Source organism: Athene noctua, chromosome 3 (genome assembly GCF_965140245.1).
Source record: "Athene noctua chromosome 3, bAthNoc1.hap1.1, whole genome shotgun sequence".
In the NCBI taxonomy this organism is placed as follows: domain Eukaryota; kingdom Metazoa; phylum Chordata; class Aves; order Strigiformes; family Strigidae; genus Athene; species Athene noctua.
Window position 1 is genome coordinate 78,665,597 of NC_134039.1, and position 13,367 is coordinate 78,678,963.

Here is a 13,367-nt window from a genome sequence, read left to right on the forward strand (position 1 = left end):
ATTATAATGGACAGCTTAATATTAAGAAACTTTCCTTGTCTATAGAAAGCTAAACACTGGTTTATGCCCTAAAGCTTGAGTTTACATATACATACATACAGCAGAAAGAAATAAGTGATTGCATATGGTACAGAATGATTGAGGTAGGTATTCAAAGAGAAAATTAGATACATTGTGTGGGAGTTACTGCAGTCCTCAAAACCCCCATTCGTTTATCTTGCCTACCCCTGGAGAGGATTAATCTTCATTTATATTTCAATAAATGGTATAAGGTTTCCCCAAGGGCTGTAGGTTCTGCCTTTGGCCTTGTAGAGAAGTACCTCTACCTCAAAACCCAAGCAGCTAAGCCTCTACATCATGTCTGAGACCTTCTAGCATAGCCTGAGAGGTCTTTCTGTACAGACGGAGGGAATATTTTTAGATAACTACTTTTTTTTATTTTTACAGTGTAACTGCTAGATCTGCTTCTGCGAACAGTCCTATGATGGCATGATCGCCACTATATTCTCCAAAGCATGTCCAAATAAATGGTTCGTGCCTTGTCCTGGCTCTGCCATGTGGAGTGGCTGAAGAACTCACCCCAAATGTGGGGAACAATTCAGTTTGTTTCTCTGCTTGAAGGAATATGAAATGTTTCCCTCACCAAAGCCCAATCAGACGCTACAGTTTTCCTGGGGTTTGTCTGGTATATAAGGGCACAAAGACATCCAAGTGAAGCCATTCTACCTTGCATACATGAGTTAAAGGGTCATTTGGCCACCTGGAGGGAACAGTGCTCTAGAAATTTACTGGGTATTACTGAGTAAGAAAAGGTTTTTAACTTCAGGTACATTATAGATGTTTACACTTCCTCTAAACTTGATTGAGGAGGTTGTGGGGCTCAGACCCTCAGTTCCACAATGACAGTTTACTGAAATTAAAGTGGCTAAAACCATTTGCTTCATACTATGGTAACACAGTCAAAGCATCAACCCCACTGCAAATTCTGCTGTACTAAACTCCTACTTGTAGAACAAGTTGAGAAATTATTAGACTGTCACTTACATTCAGAGTGTGAATTAAAGTCAAACAGGTCCAGTGTGTCTGGACAAAGATCTTAACTCTAAATTTCAATTCCAAATATTGTATGGTATGTATAAGGGCAGAGGGCCTGTCTTGAAGAGAAGATAAAGTGTTAATTAAGTTTTTCAGAAGGGCACCCACTATTTAAAGATAAGTATGTCTGACTTACTAATTAAACATACACATTCATTTTTTAAGAATTTTCTGATATTTATATATCAAATTGATAGAAGAGCTTATGCAGAGATTAGCCTGAAAAATAAATTACAAAAAAAAAAAAAGTCTGCAACTAAAATCATAGGAGCCAAATGCAGAAAGATTGAAAAACAAACACTACAGATATGTAACACTGATTAGGCTGTGTTATGCAGACTTTTCCCGGACAGTTACAAAAATAAAGTCCATCCATCTGTCAAAACATCTGTTCCATGTATGAAAATTAAAACTGAATTTAGGTGGTTTTTATGAGTTTCCAGTAATTATCTCTCTTCCAGAAGCCTGGAACTTACATCCTTCGATCTGGATTACTGATGCAGCAAAGAGTTTTTACTGACATCTTTTTAAGTGGAAGTTAAAGGGTAAGTCCCTGTGATCAACTAATATCCAGATTTTCCTCGCTGTTTCTTTTTTTTTTTTTTCTTTTCAACCAACGTTTAGGTCCATACTGCTTCTCTGATATTACAGCAAATGCAAATAGCCAGATTATGCAGGGCAATAAGTAGGCTAAATAATCCATTTCAGTATCATTAGCTTCAACAGTTTTCTGATGATTTAATCCAGATAAGGATCAGACCCTGTAATACATTCTTCCTTTAATTCAGCCTTCCCACATAGCAAAGTGATTAAAATATCAGAAGGTTTTGTCTGAACTGGATGGACAAGGGGATTTAAAGCTATCATCTAACAGCTGGACAAACAAAATAAATACGTGTTTTGTCTTTCAAATCAAAATGGATGGACAGTCTCCTTATAAAATCCCATGCATGAGTTTAATTAATATGTTTACTTTTTTTTTCTTCTGTCTAATTAGTTGAATTCTCAAGTGACAAGGTCAGGGATATCCATGGAGAATAAATAATCCCTGATATTACTGCTGTCATTCAAATTTATCACACTGATGAAAGATGTTCTGGATTTATCAGGGAGCTTTTTAACTTCTCTCTGCTGCTAGTGGGCTATTGCCAGCTGCGATCAGTTCAGTCTGTATTGGCTAGGTAACCTTTTCAGCATGGAGCAGCACTGCTTCATATTTCTAGAGTGTTAGTGTAATAAATATATATGTGATTGCCACGTACACAGATGATCGATTCTCAGCTAGATCCTGCAAACACTTTAGCGTGTCAGTAAATATGTGCAAGGAAGTCCTCTTCTGGGTGAGCTCTAAATGGCATGTGCTTTCACAGCTCTTGTTCCTTGTTGCTTGTGTGCAAGTTTTTGTAAAATGCAGTAACATTATTTAAAAATTATTACTGTTCACTTCTTTCTATTACAGTAACACTTAAAAAAATACTGGCCAAAGAACACAGTCTGCTTAAGCAGGCTCAGAATAAGCAGGGAACAAAGCAAATTATTCCGGTCCAGTTAAAATGCAATGATCTTTTAAAATTTTATTTTATTGGAGTAAGCTAGTTGGTAACACTGCGGCAAAGCTATTGTGCTAAATGCTGCAATGGCAGTAACAGGAAAGTCCCTAAGTACTAGGAGCTTTGCACAGGCTCTAATGGGTGGGGAAGGCATGCCTGGCACCTGTACTCGATGAGATAACCTTCCAGCTCAACCTGTATTTGCAGGTGCATGATTTTACAGTGGGGGAGGCCAGCTGGCATGAAAACATTTGCAGACTATGATTTATTACTGTGTACTCCTTGCGTTTGGATCAATAACATCACTTCCATCCCTGTTTTGTCATTATTATACCTTGCAATTAGCAGGATCAATGTTTTATAGTCCTACTCGCTAGTCTGTAGTGCTGAGTGAAGTAAGCTGAACAGCTGAAGTACTGGGGTCTGTGTTACAGAAAAGGATTTCTATTAACTTAGTTCTTGGGGATTACATCCCCATTAGCCTAAGCTTTATAAGCAGTGTGTATTGCATCACACAAACACAAAAATTCTAGATAAACCTAGAATACATCTAGGTAAGCAAAATACTTAGCCTCTTTTATAAAGCTATGTTATTTTGCGGACTGAATTCTAATTGTACTTGTCTTTCCACATCTGAAAAAACTGGCAGATCCCCAGATTCAGTGACCCTTGTATTGGAGTGTGATCTGGAGCACTTTATATTGGCTGGTTCATAATTTGTAGGATTTGAACACTCTGGAGATATCAGGAATGACACTACTCCTAGGCATGGTGACCACTGCCAATATTGCAGAGGAACCATTGATTAATTCCATATCCAGACTTTCGTCTGCTGTCAAAACACACCCTGAGAAATTTCAGGTTGAAAATGCTGATAAGGGTTGATAAGACATTTTTGGTTGCCTAGTACAGCTTATTGTACTTCCAGTTATCCTTCCAATTAAGTTATGCCTGTTATCTCTCTGATTTTTTGATATGACAAGAGTTCATGAGAATATTTAAAATGTAGAATTTACTCAAGTTGCAGGATGTCTGCATGAATTTAAACCATTAAAGCATCAAGACAAAAAAAAAAAAAAAAAAAAAAAAAAAAAAAGCAGCCAACTAGCAAAGCATCTGATAAAAAAAGCCACTGAAAAAGCCCAGATATATCCTGATTCCTTCAAGGCACCAAACTGCATGCCATATTAGCAAACAGTTGTATTGTCAGCACACTTGCACAGCAGATGGAAAGCTCCTCTGGTTCTTCCTTTGTGTTAGTGCGGGTGAAACACAAAATGTTTCCCTGCCTGTCTACTTACCTACTTGCAAATCTGGTAATCACTACTAGTACTTGGTCATTTAGCCCAAAGTTTACCACTAAGGCTAAACACGGAGGTAACTAAACCAGGTGGGATAATCCCTAGGGTCTGTCCTGAAAACAGTCTTAAAACAGAAGCCATTAGAAGAAGTCATTAGAAGCTATGCTTTAAAGATTCCTTCCTTAACTGCACAGACTAAACACATCAGGCCTTCAAATCTTCGTCGTTAGCACTAACCATCCGACCTAGAGATCTTAGGAAGTAAAATTTCTCCAATTTTTTTCTGCATTCAGTATGTTCAAAGTACAAGCCATGTTTCCAGTCCTTAAATCTTCATTCAGCAGATGCAGATAATAATTGTTCTGGACCTGCGAACAGCTAGAGGGATGCCAAGAAAACGCTGCAGCACTAAGTACCTGATTTAATGACCATCTCATATTTTTGTACATCTGGTTAATGCATAGTTAACAAGACAAAACAAAGTCTTTTGTGGATGCAGTCCAGCAAACAAGCAGGTTTTCACGATTTTGCAGTCACGGCATGATGGTTGTACATTAAATCTTTCCATCAGTGTTAGCAAGGTTCCTTTATTTTGAATTACATTTTTCAGTAGTATGCGCTTCCTACAGCACAGAATGAATTTATTTAAGGAACAGAAAAATATTTCAAGAATAACTCAAAACATTGGGAAGCCTTGAGGTCAAGCAGAAGCCAGTTCTTTTCTGACCATAACTTTAAAACAAAATAGGTTTTGCTCTGTAGAATAAACCTGTCCGATATTTTGGGCATGGCTTTATTAGCAAAGAAATGAACAATACTGAGTTTCAGCTCAAGCAGTCTCACCAAGCCCAGCAGCAATTTAAGTTGCAGCCACAGTTTAGATCTAAAGAGTTTCTCTCATCTGTCTCTTCTATCTGGGTGGGGTAATCACCTGTCTCCTGGAGAAATCAGATTACACCCCACCTTTCCGAATAGGATCAACACTTGCTAATTGGGTGGAGTATTTCAGACAAACAGGTTGTCAAGCCTGTTATAGACACATAAAGCACTTAGACTCCAGCTTGCCTTTATTCTGCATATTACGGGTATATCCTGTAATGCCTTCTACTCAGAGCCACCTGATATAAATGTACTCAAAACTCCTGTGTTAAGAGTGGATGTAAAACCATGAAGTGTTTAAAGGAAGCAAAAGGCTCTTGCATCTATAAGGGACAGTTGCTTAGCAATATGTGTGCCTGTAAATAAACGTACTCTATAAACTACACTATGAAATTGCATGTGCTTACGGTGGGAATCTGGAAATTTGTGCGTGGATATTAAACTGTTTTGACACCACATAGAGGTGCTGAACAAAGAAACCTGAAATGACAGAAGCTTAAAATTCCCACTCAGTAAAAATTTGGCACAAAGATAAATTGTTGAAACAGGAGTTTGCTAAGCAGTTTTGGGGTTTTTTTTGTTAGGTTGTTTTTTTGTTTTGTTTTGTTTTCTTTGTTGTTGTTGTTTTGTTTGTTTTGTGGGGTTTTTTTTAAATATTCATGGTAATGTAAAGTTTTGGAATATGTTAAGCAGGAAGGAATTACCCAAGAGAAAAAGAGATCAATACATTATTTGATCCAACACAGATCACATCACTCAGCAAAAGAACAAAGGAAAAAATCAAAAGCAAGAGAGAAAGATATAGATTCTCCCTTTATTTACTGTTCTTACTCTTCTTGTTCCACCATCTTCAAAATACAAAACTTTATCTGCACTGAAAAAATTTCTTAAAGATCTTCTGTTGACATGAAGATGTGGAAACTGCACAACGTACTATCTTCGGCATAGGAAATAATTATATCCTAGGTTATTTTAAGGATTTTCGCTTTACTTCTATTACTTATTATAGAAGAAGGATAAAATTTTAGGCTTGTGTGCAGCAGGAAGGAATTTTGTAGACCTATTTTTGGTGTATGTAACAGGACCACAGAAAAAAAATACTTGTGGAATAATTTAATAGTTACATAGTGACCAAATCTTGAGTATAGAGAAACTGTGATACGTGATCTTTAAGAGCAGACCTATCCTGAATTTTTAATCTATCCTTTCTTTTATTAAAGCAACAGAAAATCCCCAAAACTAAACTAAACCAATCAACCAAACAAAAAACCTATTCTGCTGAAATAGAAAGAATGTGAAGTAAATTCAGAAAAAAACAGAAAAAAAAATAGAAAAAAAAAATGGCTGGTACCAAAGGAAAGGCTTTTCTCTGACTTCATGAGGTTCAGACTGAAGCCCTGGAAGAAAACAGGGACTAAACATATCGATCATTTTTACCAGTCATCCAGTTAATCTGTTTCTCTGGAAAGACATGTGCAAAGACTAAATTTACTCTGTCCATCTTGGGATGCAATAAATCCTAACAAGGAATTACCTAACATCATTTTGAAATAGCAATAGCTGGTAACTCAGCCATAAATAATTCTCAGACTTTGCTAAGGCCAAACTAGGGCTCGTGAAGAACAACCTATTGACAGAAAATTAAACCCCATAATTTTGGGAACTATTTTTCCTTCATTTCTCCTTTAATTCCCCTTTGCTAACGCTGTGTCTTTGTATTTCAAAAACAACAAAGAAAACTTTTCTGCAATACCGCATTAAATCTGCTGAATATTAAGTTTCCTTCAGAAGCAAATTTCTACAGTCACACCTATAAACAAAAAAATAAGACCAAAATTGAAAAATTAGCTTTGTCCTTGATCTATATCAATTTGTTCCCCATACTGAAAGACTTAAATGACTTCCCATGATACATAAGTGGGTAAAATATGAAAATCTGAACAACTGCCAACTTAATTCTTCCTCTTTATAAGTTATTACCTTACAATAACTGATTTGCCTTGGTCAGTTCATATAAAGAAATAAATTCAAATGCCTAAATGAACACAAGCTGTAGGATCAACATCTGAACTAAGAGCCATAAATGAGGCTTTATGACAGTGGGTGTGTTGTGGGGGTCCATCCAAGAACTGGAGCTGGCGCAACCAGAATTTCCCAGGGGAAAAGTTCTGTTAGAGAACTCCACAGGTCTTTGAAAGACTCCAGTGCACTACACTTCTTTTTTACCAGGCTCACCAGGTTCACCTCTGAGTGAAAGGGTTGTAGGTTATTTTTTTTCCCTCCAATCTGTCATTCTCTTTTGTTCATAGTCTAGCAAAGCAGTTTTACACAGCAGCAATATTAAAGCAGCTTAAAGCACTTGCAAAATGTCTAACTCTCTTGTCACCCAAATGGTAAGAAATGCTTTGGTAGGAAATCATGCCCACATTAAAGACCATGGACAAGATTAAGGAGCAAGCATCCCTCAAAATAATAAATGCAGTATATTAACTGGGACAGCTGATAAGAGTTGAAAGGGATATGCAATGGCATTATTTGTCTTACAAATGGCTCAAAAGTCACATTTCTCCTTGTCATATGTAATATTGAGAGTAAATTCTGTCCTTAATCTCACTGGAGGTCCGTGGCTTTGGATTTTTGCTCACTTTACCCCATCCCACTCACAGGGGACATTCACCTTTCCCTTTTCCCCAGGCTGGATGGGGGTCCTGAGTCTTTAGGGTTTGTTAAAAGATGTCAGTGCTATGCTGGAGTCAGGGAGCCAGGAAAGGAACAAGGATGAGGGTAAGGGTTGGTGATAGGAAAGCTGGAAATCTGACTGTAGATGTCCTCCAAAGGAAGAACCCTGACAGAAAGAGATGAACTTCTCTTTGGCACACCCAAAGGGCCAGAGGTAATTTGACCAGAAAAACTGTGCCTGTCAGATGAATTTAGAAGCAGGCTTTCTAGATCCAGCCAGCATTGTATATTTAATTTTCAGATTCTCTCTTCAGATCTTTGTTTACAATAACAGATGAAAAGAATTACTTTTACTTTCTGCCTCCATGTTCTTCTGTTTTCCCTAAGGCAACAACAGTAATAAAATGAGTTAAAGGAAATAGTGCTCATTTATTGCCAACTTTGTTTTTCCAAAGTATCACCAGATATGGCTGAGGAACACTTGCTAAGTTACACTCCATTTTTCTTTTCCTGCTTTTTCTTCTTTCTTTCCAAATTAAATCATTGCACGCTGATGGATCTATAAACTTACGGAATTTCTAATCTTCCTATGATTTAGAGAGGGGCTGGTAAACTTTAAAGGAAGCATAAACTGAGACGGCATATGAAAATTTTGGCTTAAATTCAGTATTATCATAATAAATGAGGTGATAGTGAATTAAATTATAGCCATGTGATTCTACCTGCATGAATCATAAACTCAAAAATTAAGTGCCACTTAAATGCAAAGAAGCATGAACAGAATATAGCTATATCATGTGTGGTGTAAAGAGTCTCTCTCCTTCTTAACTTAAAATAGGCTTCGAACTAAAGTATTTCCAAATTAACACCAAGAAAACTATCAAGTATAAAAAAGGTAACCCCAGCTGAATCCAGGTAAGAGTTAATAACTAGGCAAAATTTAATGGCAATTAAATAGCCCAAGTAGATGTCTATCTCCTATAAATTATAACACAGTCAGTGCTAATACAGACACAATTTTGCTGGTACACTTTAGCTGTTTAGAGAAATGACACGAAAGTGTACTCTCTGTAAGGACCTGTTTGTTCATGTGACACAGCATACACAGAAGCTTGCTGATACCACGTAAAAGTATTTGATACTCTTTGTATCTGTTTGTATATCAACATTTATTTCTCACCAGAAACACCCAGGGACAAGCCCATTTCATACAGCATGCAAAGTGTATAGAAGTATCTGACATCATGTAGATCTTCCTATGTGACTTTGTTAACGCACCCATTGAAATTTTGAAGATTTATACATCTCAAGGTCTGAAGCGTCCATTTCAACAATTTAATTTGAGCTGGGGTCTTTAAAAGTGGCTAAATAAATTAGATAGTCAAATTACACTTGAAAATATCATCCTAAGGTGCCCTTCAGAAACCCGTCTTTAAAGCTTTCAAGTTGCAGAAATCTATCATACCCTTTAATAGGGATTTCTCTGATTAATTGTGTACCACATTAACTACTGCTACAGTGCCTTAGCCAAATCTAGTGCAGAGATGCATCAACTAAACTTCAGACAAAACTTCTGAAATAATAGTAAATTAATAGTTTAAGGACAAGAACTTATCCCTATCCTATCCCTACCTGAAAAACTAACTAGTGTTTCTGGCAACTTTTGTAAATCACCCAAGCTTTGCTTTGCTGGTTTATGACATCCCAGGAATGTCAGAGTGGAACTGTAGCCACATTTTATTTTTTTTTTTCCAGTTACCTATTATTTAACCCATATGTAATGCAGAGGTTGTCATGTGTTGCTGTCGGGTCCCAGGTGCCTGTGAGATCTTAAAATCGAAATTTTGAGGCTCTTTAGTGAAGTATTTGACTAGCAGCATGTCTGTACTATAAGTTGAGTATAAAAGCTGAGAAGTATTCTGTAGAGACTTTGTCTTCTTTGATCATTATCAAGGTCTAGTCAGGAATCGTGAGAAATATTCACGGGACTTACAGCAACCAGAGTAGATCAAATGAGAGACTGAAGTCTAGAATAGCAAGAAATCCTCACTGAATTGCTCATTTAGTTGAATTACATAAGCAAATATCTTATTTGTTATTTATAGTCTTTAATTTTTCATGAACAATGTCAATTTCATGCCTGTGATACTCTACACTGAGGAAATGGGAAATATTATATATTGTAATACTAAGTACTTACGTGGGACAGTAATTATGATTTTATTGGAAAAAATTTATATATTGTGGGGAAGTGTAGCAGTTAACGTCTATCAGAGAAGTCCTGCTGTAAGTATTGCGTAGCCAGGGGGAGTCTTTCAGCCTCTCTTCTCAGCTTACCCATATAAAAAAAAGGATCCGAAGCATACTTTAAAGGTTTCTCTATCTATACAGTGAGCAAAGCTTAACTAATTAGCATATACTAAGCCCTTTAAGAAACAAAAATGAAAATGACTGCTTAAAGAACAAAGGGATATCAGGAGAGTGGGAACAGCCCAAGTCAGCCACTCTCCTCAGATACCGTGCGCACTGTCCTGAGCTACCAACCTGCTGCGCCTAGATTGGCGTGACTGACAGCGTCAGTGTAAGGAATCCCTCTGAAGGAGTGAAAATAGCAGTAAATTATAATTATGAGGGGAAATCTCGGAGGTCATAGCTGAGGTTAGCTGTGGGGCAGAGCCGGGGTTATACTTGCGCTACAGCTGCTGCAGTGCACCTGGCCTATTAGTGGGGACTTGCATTTTCAGCACTGACTTCCCCTGGAGATCAATAATTTTTAAAAGTTTTTTTAAAAGACCTCAATGTAGAAGCATAGACTGTCATGTAGAGAGTTTTGAACCATCACAAATGAAAAGCATCTAATATCTTAGCAGTGGTACATGCTGAAAGCAATATTAAATCAAGCATGTTTTATATGCCACTTTATTTGTCCTCTATTTCTCTTGTTCCCTCTAATGAGAGTCTGTTGAGTTATTTTTATGGCTTTTACATTTCATGCTCCCAAGGTACTGACAATGGCTTTAAGGAATAAATGAGGGAGGAATAATAAGTTTCTTAAATGATCTGTAATCTTTATCTGTAATTACAGTTAAAGCAGTTACATTAAATACTTTGTTTGTAATGCACTGGTTTATGGTAAGAATAGGTAGCTGCAAATATTTAAAGATGATGACCTGAATATACCAACATATATATTCCATCTTTCTAGTCGTCTCCAAAACTGGACCCATATTACATATGACCTATGCATTTATTTGTTGTTTTTATTTCTCACCTACACTTGTAGAGAAGCCTAAAAATGAAAACAAACAAACAAACACCCCCAAGAGCCCATATATGTGAAAAATGTTTGTGAAAGCAAATTATCTGATTCTAGCAACACTGTGCTGTACTACCATTACTCTCAGTTCGGGCTGCCCTCTGTCCTGAGCTCTGGGTTCCTGTTCTGCCTTGCTCTTTTCCATCAGGTCATGCAAGTGCTGCTTCTACTGCACGGGATCACAGCAGGCAGCTAACGCACCCGGGTTACACGTGGCACTGTGGTGTGCTATTGGCTTCACCTTTTAGTCATGATCAGCAGGTGTAGCTGCCCTAATATCATAGGAATTAGGGTGAATAAAATAGTTACAGCATAAATGGTCAGAGGACGGGGACCTGAACTTCCCAGCTCACTTGAACATAATAGTGTCTCTATTTACAACGAATGGATTGGAATCAGCCTAGCGCAATGTATAAAACATACTCTTACTTATTCTTGTGAATTTCGAAAAATAATTATGAAAAACTATGAGTATACTTTCACTCTAAGTGCTGATTCTCTTATTAATTTTCTATGTTTCAGCCCCAGCTATAACAAATTCTACTTAATGTAATATCATAGTACTTAGTATAAGATCAAGCTGCAAGGTTAGTTAATTTTCTCAGACATTTAACACAAACCTTATTTTTTTTAACCTTGAATATTAGACATTCTAGTTCTCACCTTGCAGTGTACTCATGAAAATTGTTTGTGGACATGAATATGGATTAATTTTAATGTATTATTTCTATGTAATGAGATAGCCCAAGTATCTGGCACTTTAGTTGTCCCTTCACATATACAGCTTAGCCCATGTTTCTTATTTTTCACCTAATCCACCTCTACTGTTCCCAAATGGCTTTTTATGAAGACAACTGTCCTCTATGGCCCAGGTAAAGACTGATGAAACTGGGAAATTATTCAAATGGAGATCTCTAGAGGCATATGGTTGGCATTATGAATATTTTACAGAACCATCTCTGAAAATCAGGCCAATAGCATATACACACAGGGCCAAGTTCCACTTTCAGTTATACCTTGGCAACAACAATGATTTCCCATTTGGCTAAGCCATGCAAGCATTTGTTTGGCTTATTGCATGCATGTATTTTTTACCTTTTTTTCCCTTCTTCAGCCCTGTCTTCTCATTTCCCATGTTGTTCTTATGAAGAAGACAATTATTATTAGTGTGGTATGATTATTATTTGGAGGCTACTGTCTATGTCTCTCCGACCTCATAAATACAGGCAGTAAGATGTACACAGGAAAGAGGGAAAATGTACAGAAATATATGTCTAGTAACAATGTACAGAAATTTATGTCTAGTAACAATGTCGTTCCTGAGACATCAAAACTGATGCAGCATGTTAAACCACTTTGACCTCAATCTTGCTATGAAGTCCATGCAAGAAAGAGCTCAGGGAAACCCACTGTATTCAGTGAGATGCCAGCACTTCTTGGAACTCACTGTAGGACTGGGACCTGGAGCAGGGCAGAAGTCAAAATATTATGTACCCTGAGATCAGGAGACAAGTATACAAGGGTTAATATTTCTTACTCCGATGCTTCTCGTCCCTTCTTGTCTTGTTGATTTTTTAATTTTTAATTGTAGATAAATTCTATTTCATTTGCATGATTTCCATTTTTAAATTTAAACCCTTGGTCATGAAGACAAAGTTTTCATTATTTTTAATAAGAAGGCTGCGATAACTCAAGACTGAAGTTATGATCAGATGTGTGACCTCGCAGATGAGGAAAAATAAGAATTAACATAATAAGACATAATAAAATATTTGCAATGTTTTATAAAAGAAAAAAAATGCTTAAAAGATTTGTACTTACCAGAATATCTTTTCCAGCCCACTTGCACTCATCCCTTCGGGAATGAGATACAGGCCAAACAATCTAAAGACACAGAACAAAAATCATGTTGTTATTTCATGCTTCAGTAATCACAAATTGCAGACCAAATGCTACAGACTGTCTTTACCCAGTTTCTCTTTTCACCATTCTTTATTTCCTTTTCTTCCATAAAATTTGATGACAGAAAAATGAAATTATAGGAGTAAAATAGGGATAATAGGAATCACAGTAAAAACAATCTTGAAATATAGTCTGTATTGTGAATCCTGAATACTATCGATAAGAGGGTTGACTCTCCATTAAGTGAGTGTTCTTTCACTGTTTTAAATCTGATGTAATGGAATGGAGACTGAGAGGAAAAAATTGCAAATACTTTCTAAAAATAAATTGGATCTATGTGAAATGTGATCTCACATTAGGGTTACAGCATCAGAAATGAGGTGTTTGCCTATTCAGTGTACCTACTAGCTCACTCTATTAGATATTTGCTAGATTTAGTGATTTAAATAATAAAAAAGAAGCCATGGTATTTGAAAAGTATCACACCATCAAAATAGAAATGTTTATGCTGTTCCTATAGAGCTACCCTAACATGAATAAACCTAAACCTAGGTTTACTGTAGTGTTTGCTTAGCAGAAAATGGATCTCACCTCATACAGAGAAAATCCAGAGACCCTCACAGTCAATTATTCATGTTTTTTTGA

The 13,367-nt window shown here is 36.7% G+C and overlaps 1 protein-coding gene across 2 annotated transcripts in view; it reads right to left on the reverse strand.

Annotated features, from left to right (window-relative positions):
• Positions 1 to 13,367, reverse strand: part of SEMA3A (semaphorin 3A) — a 171,146-nt gene that overhangs the window by 106,683 nt on the left and 51,096 nt on the right. For both annotated transcript variants that reach the window (XM_074903439.1, XM_074903440.1), the window contains one exon: positions 12,642 to 12,704. In XM_074903439.1, coding sequence (XP_074759540.1) covers positions 12,642 to 12,704 — 63 coding nt within the window. The remainder of the gene's footprint in view (positions 1 to 12,641; positions 12,705 to 13,367) is intronic.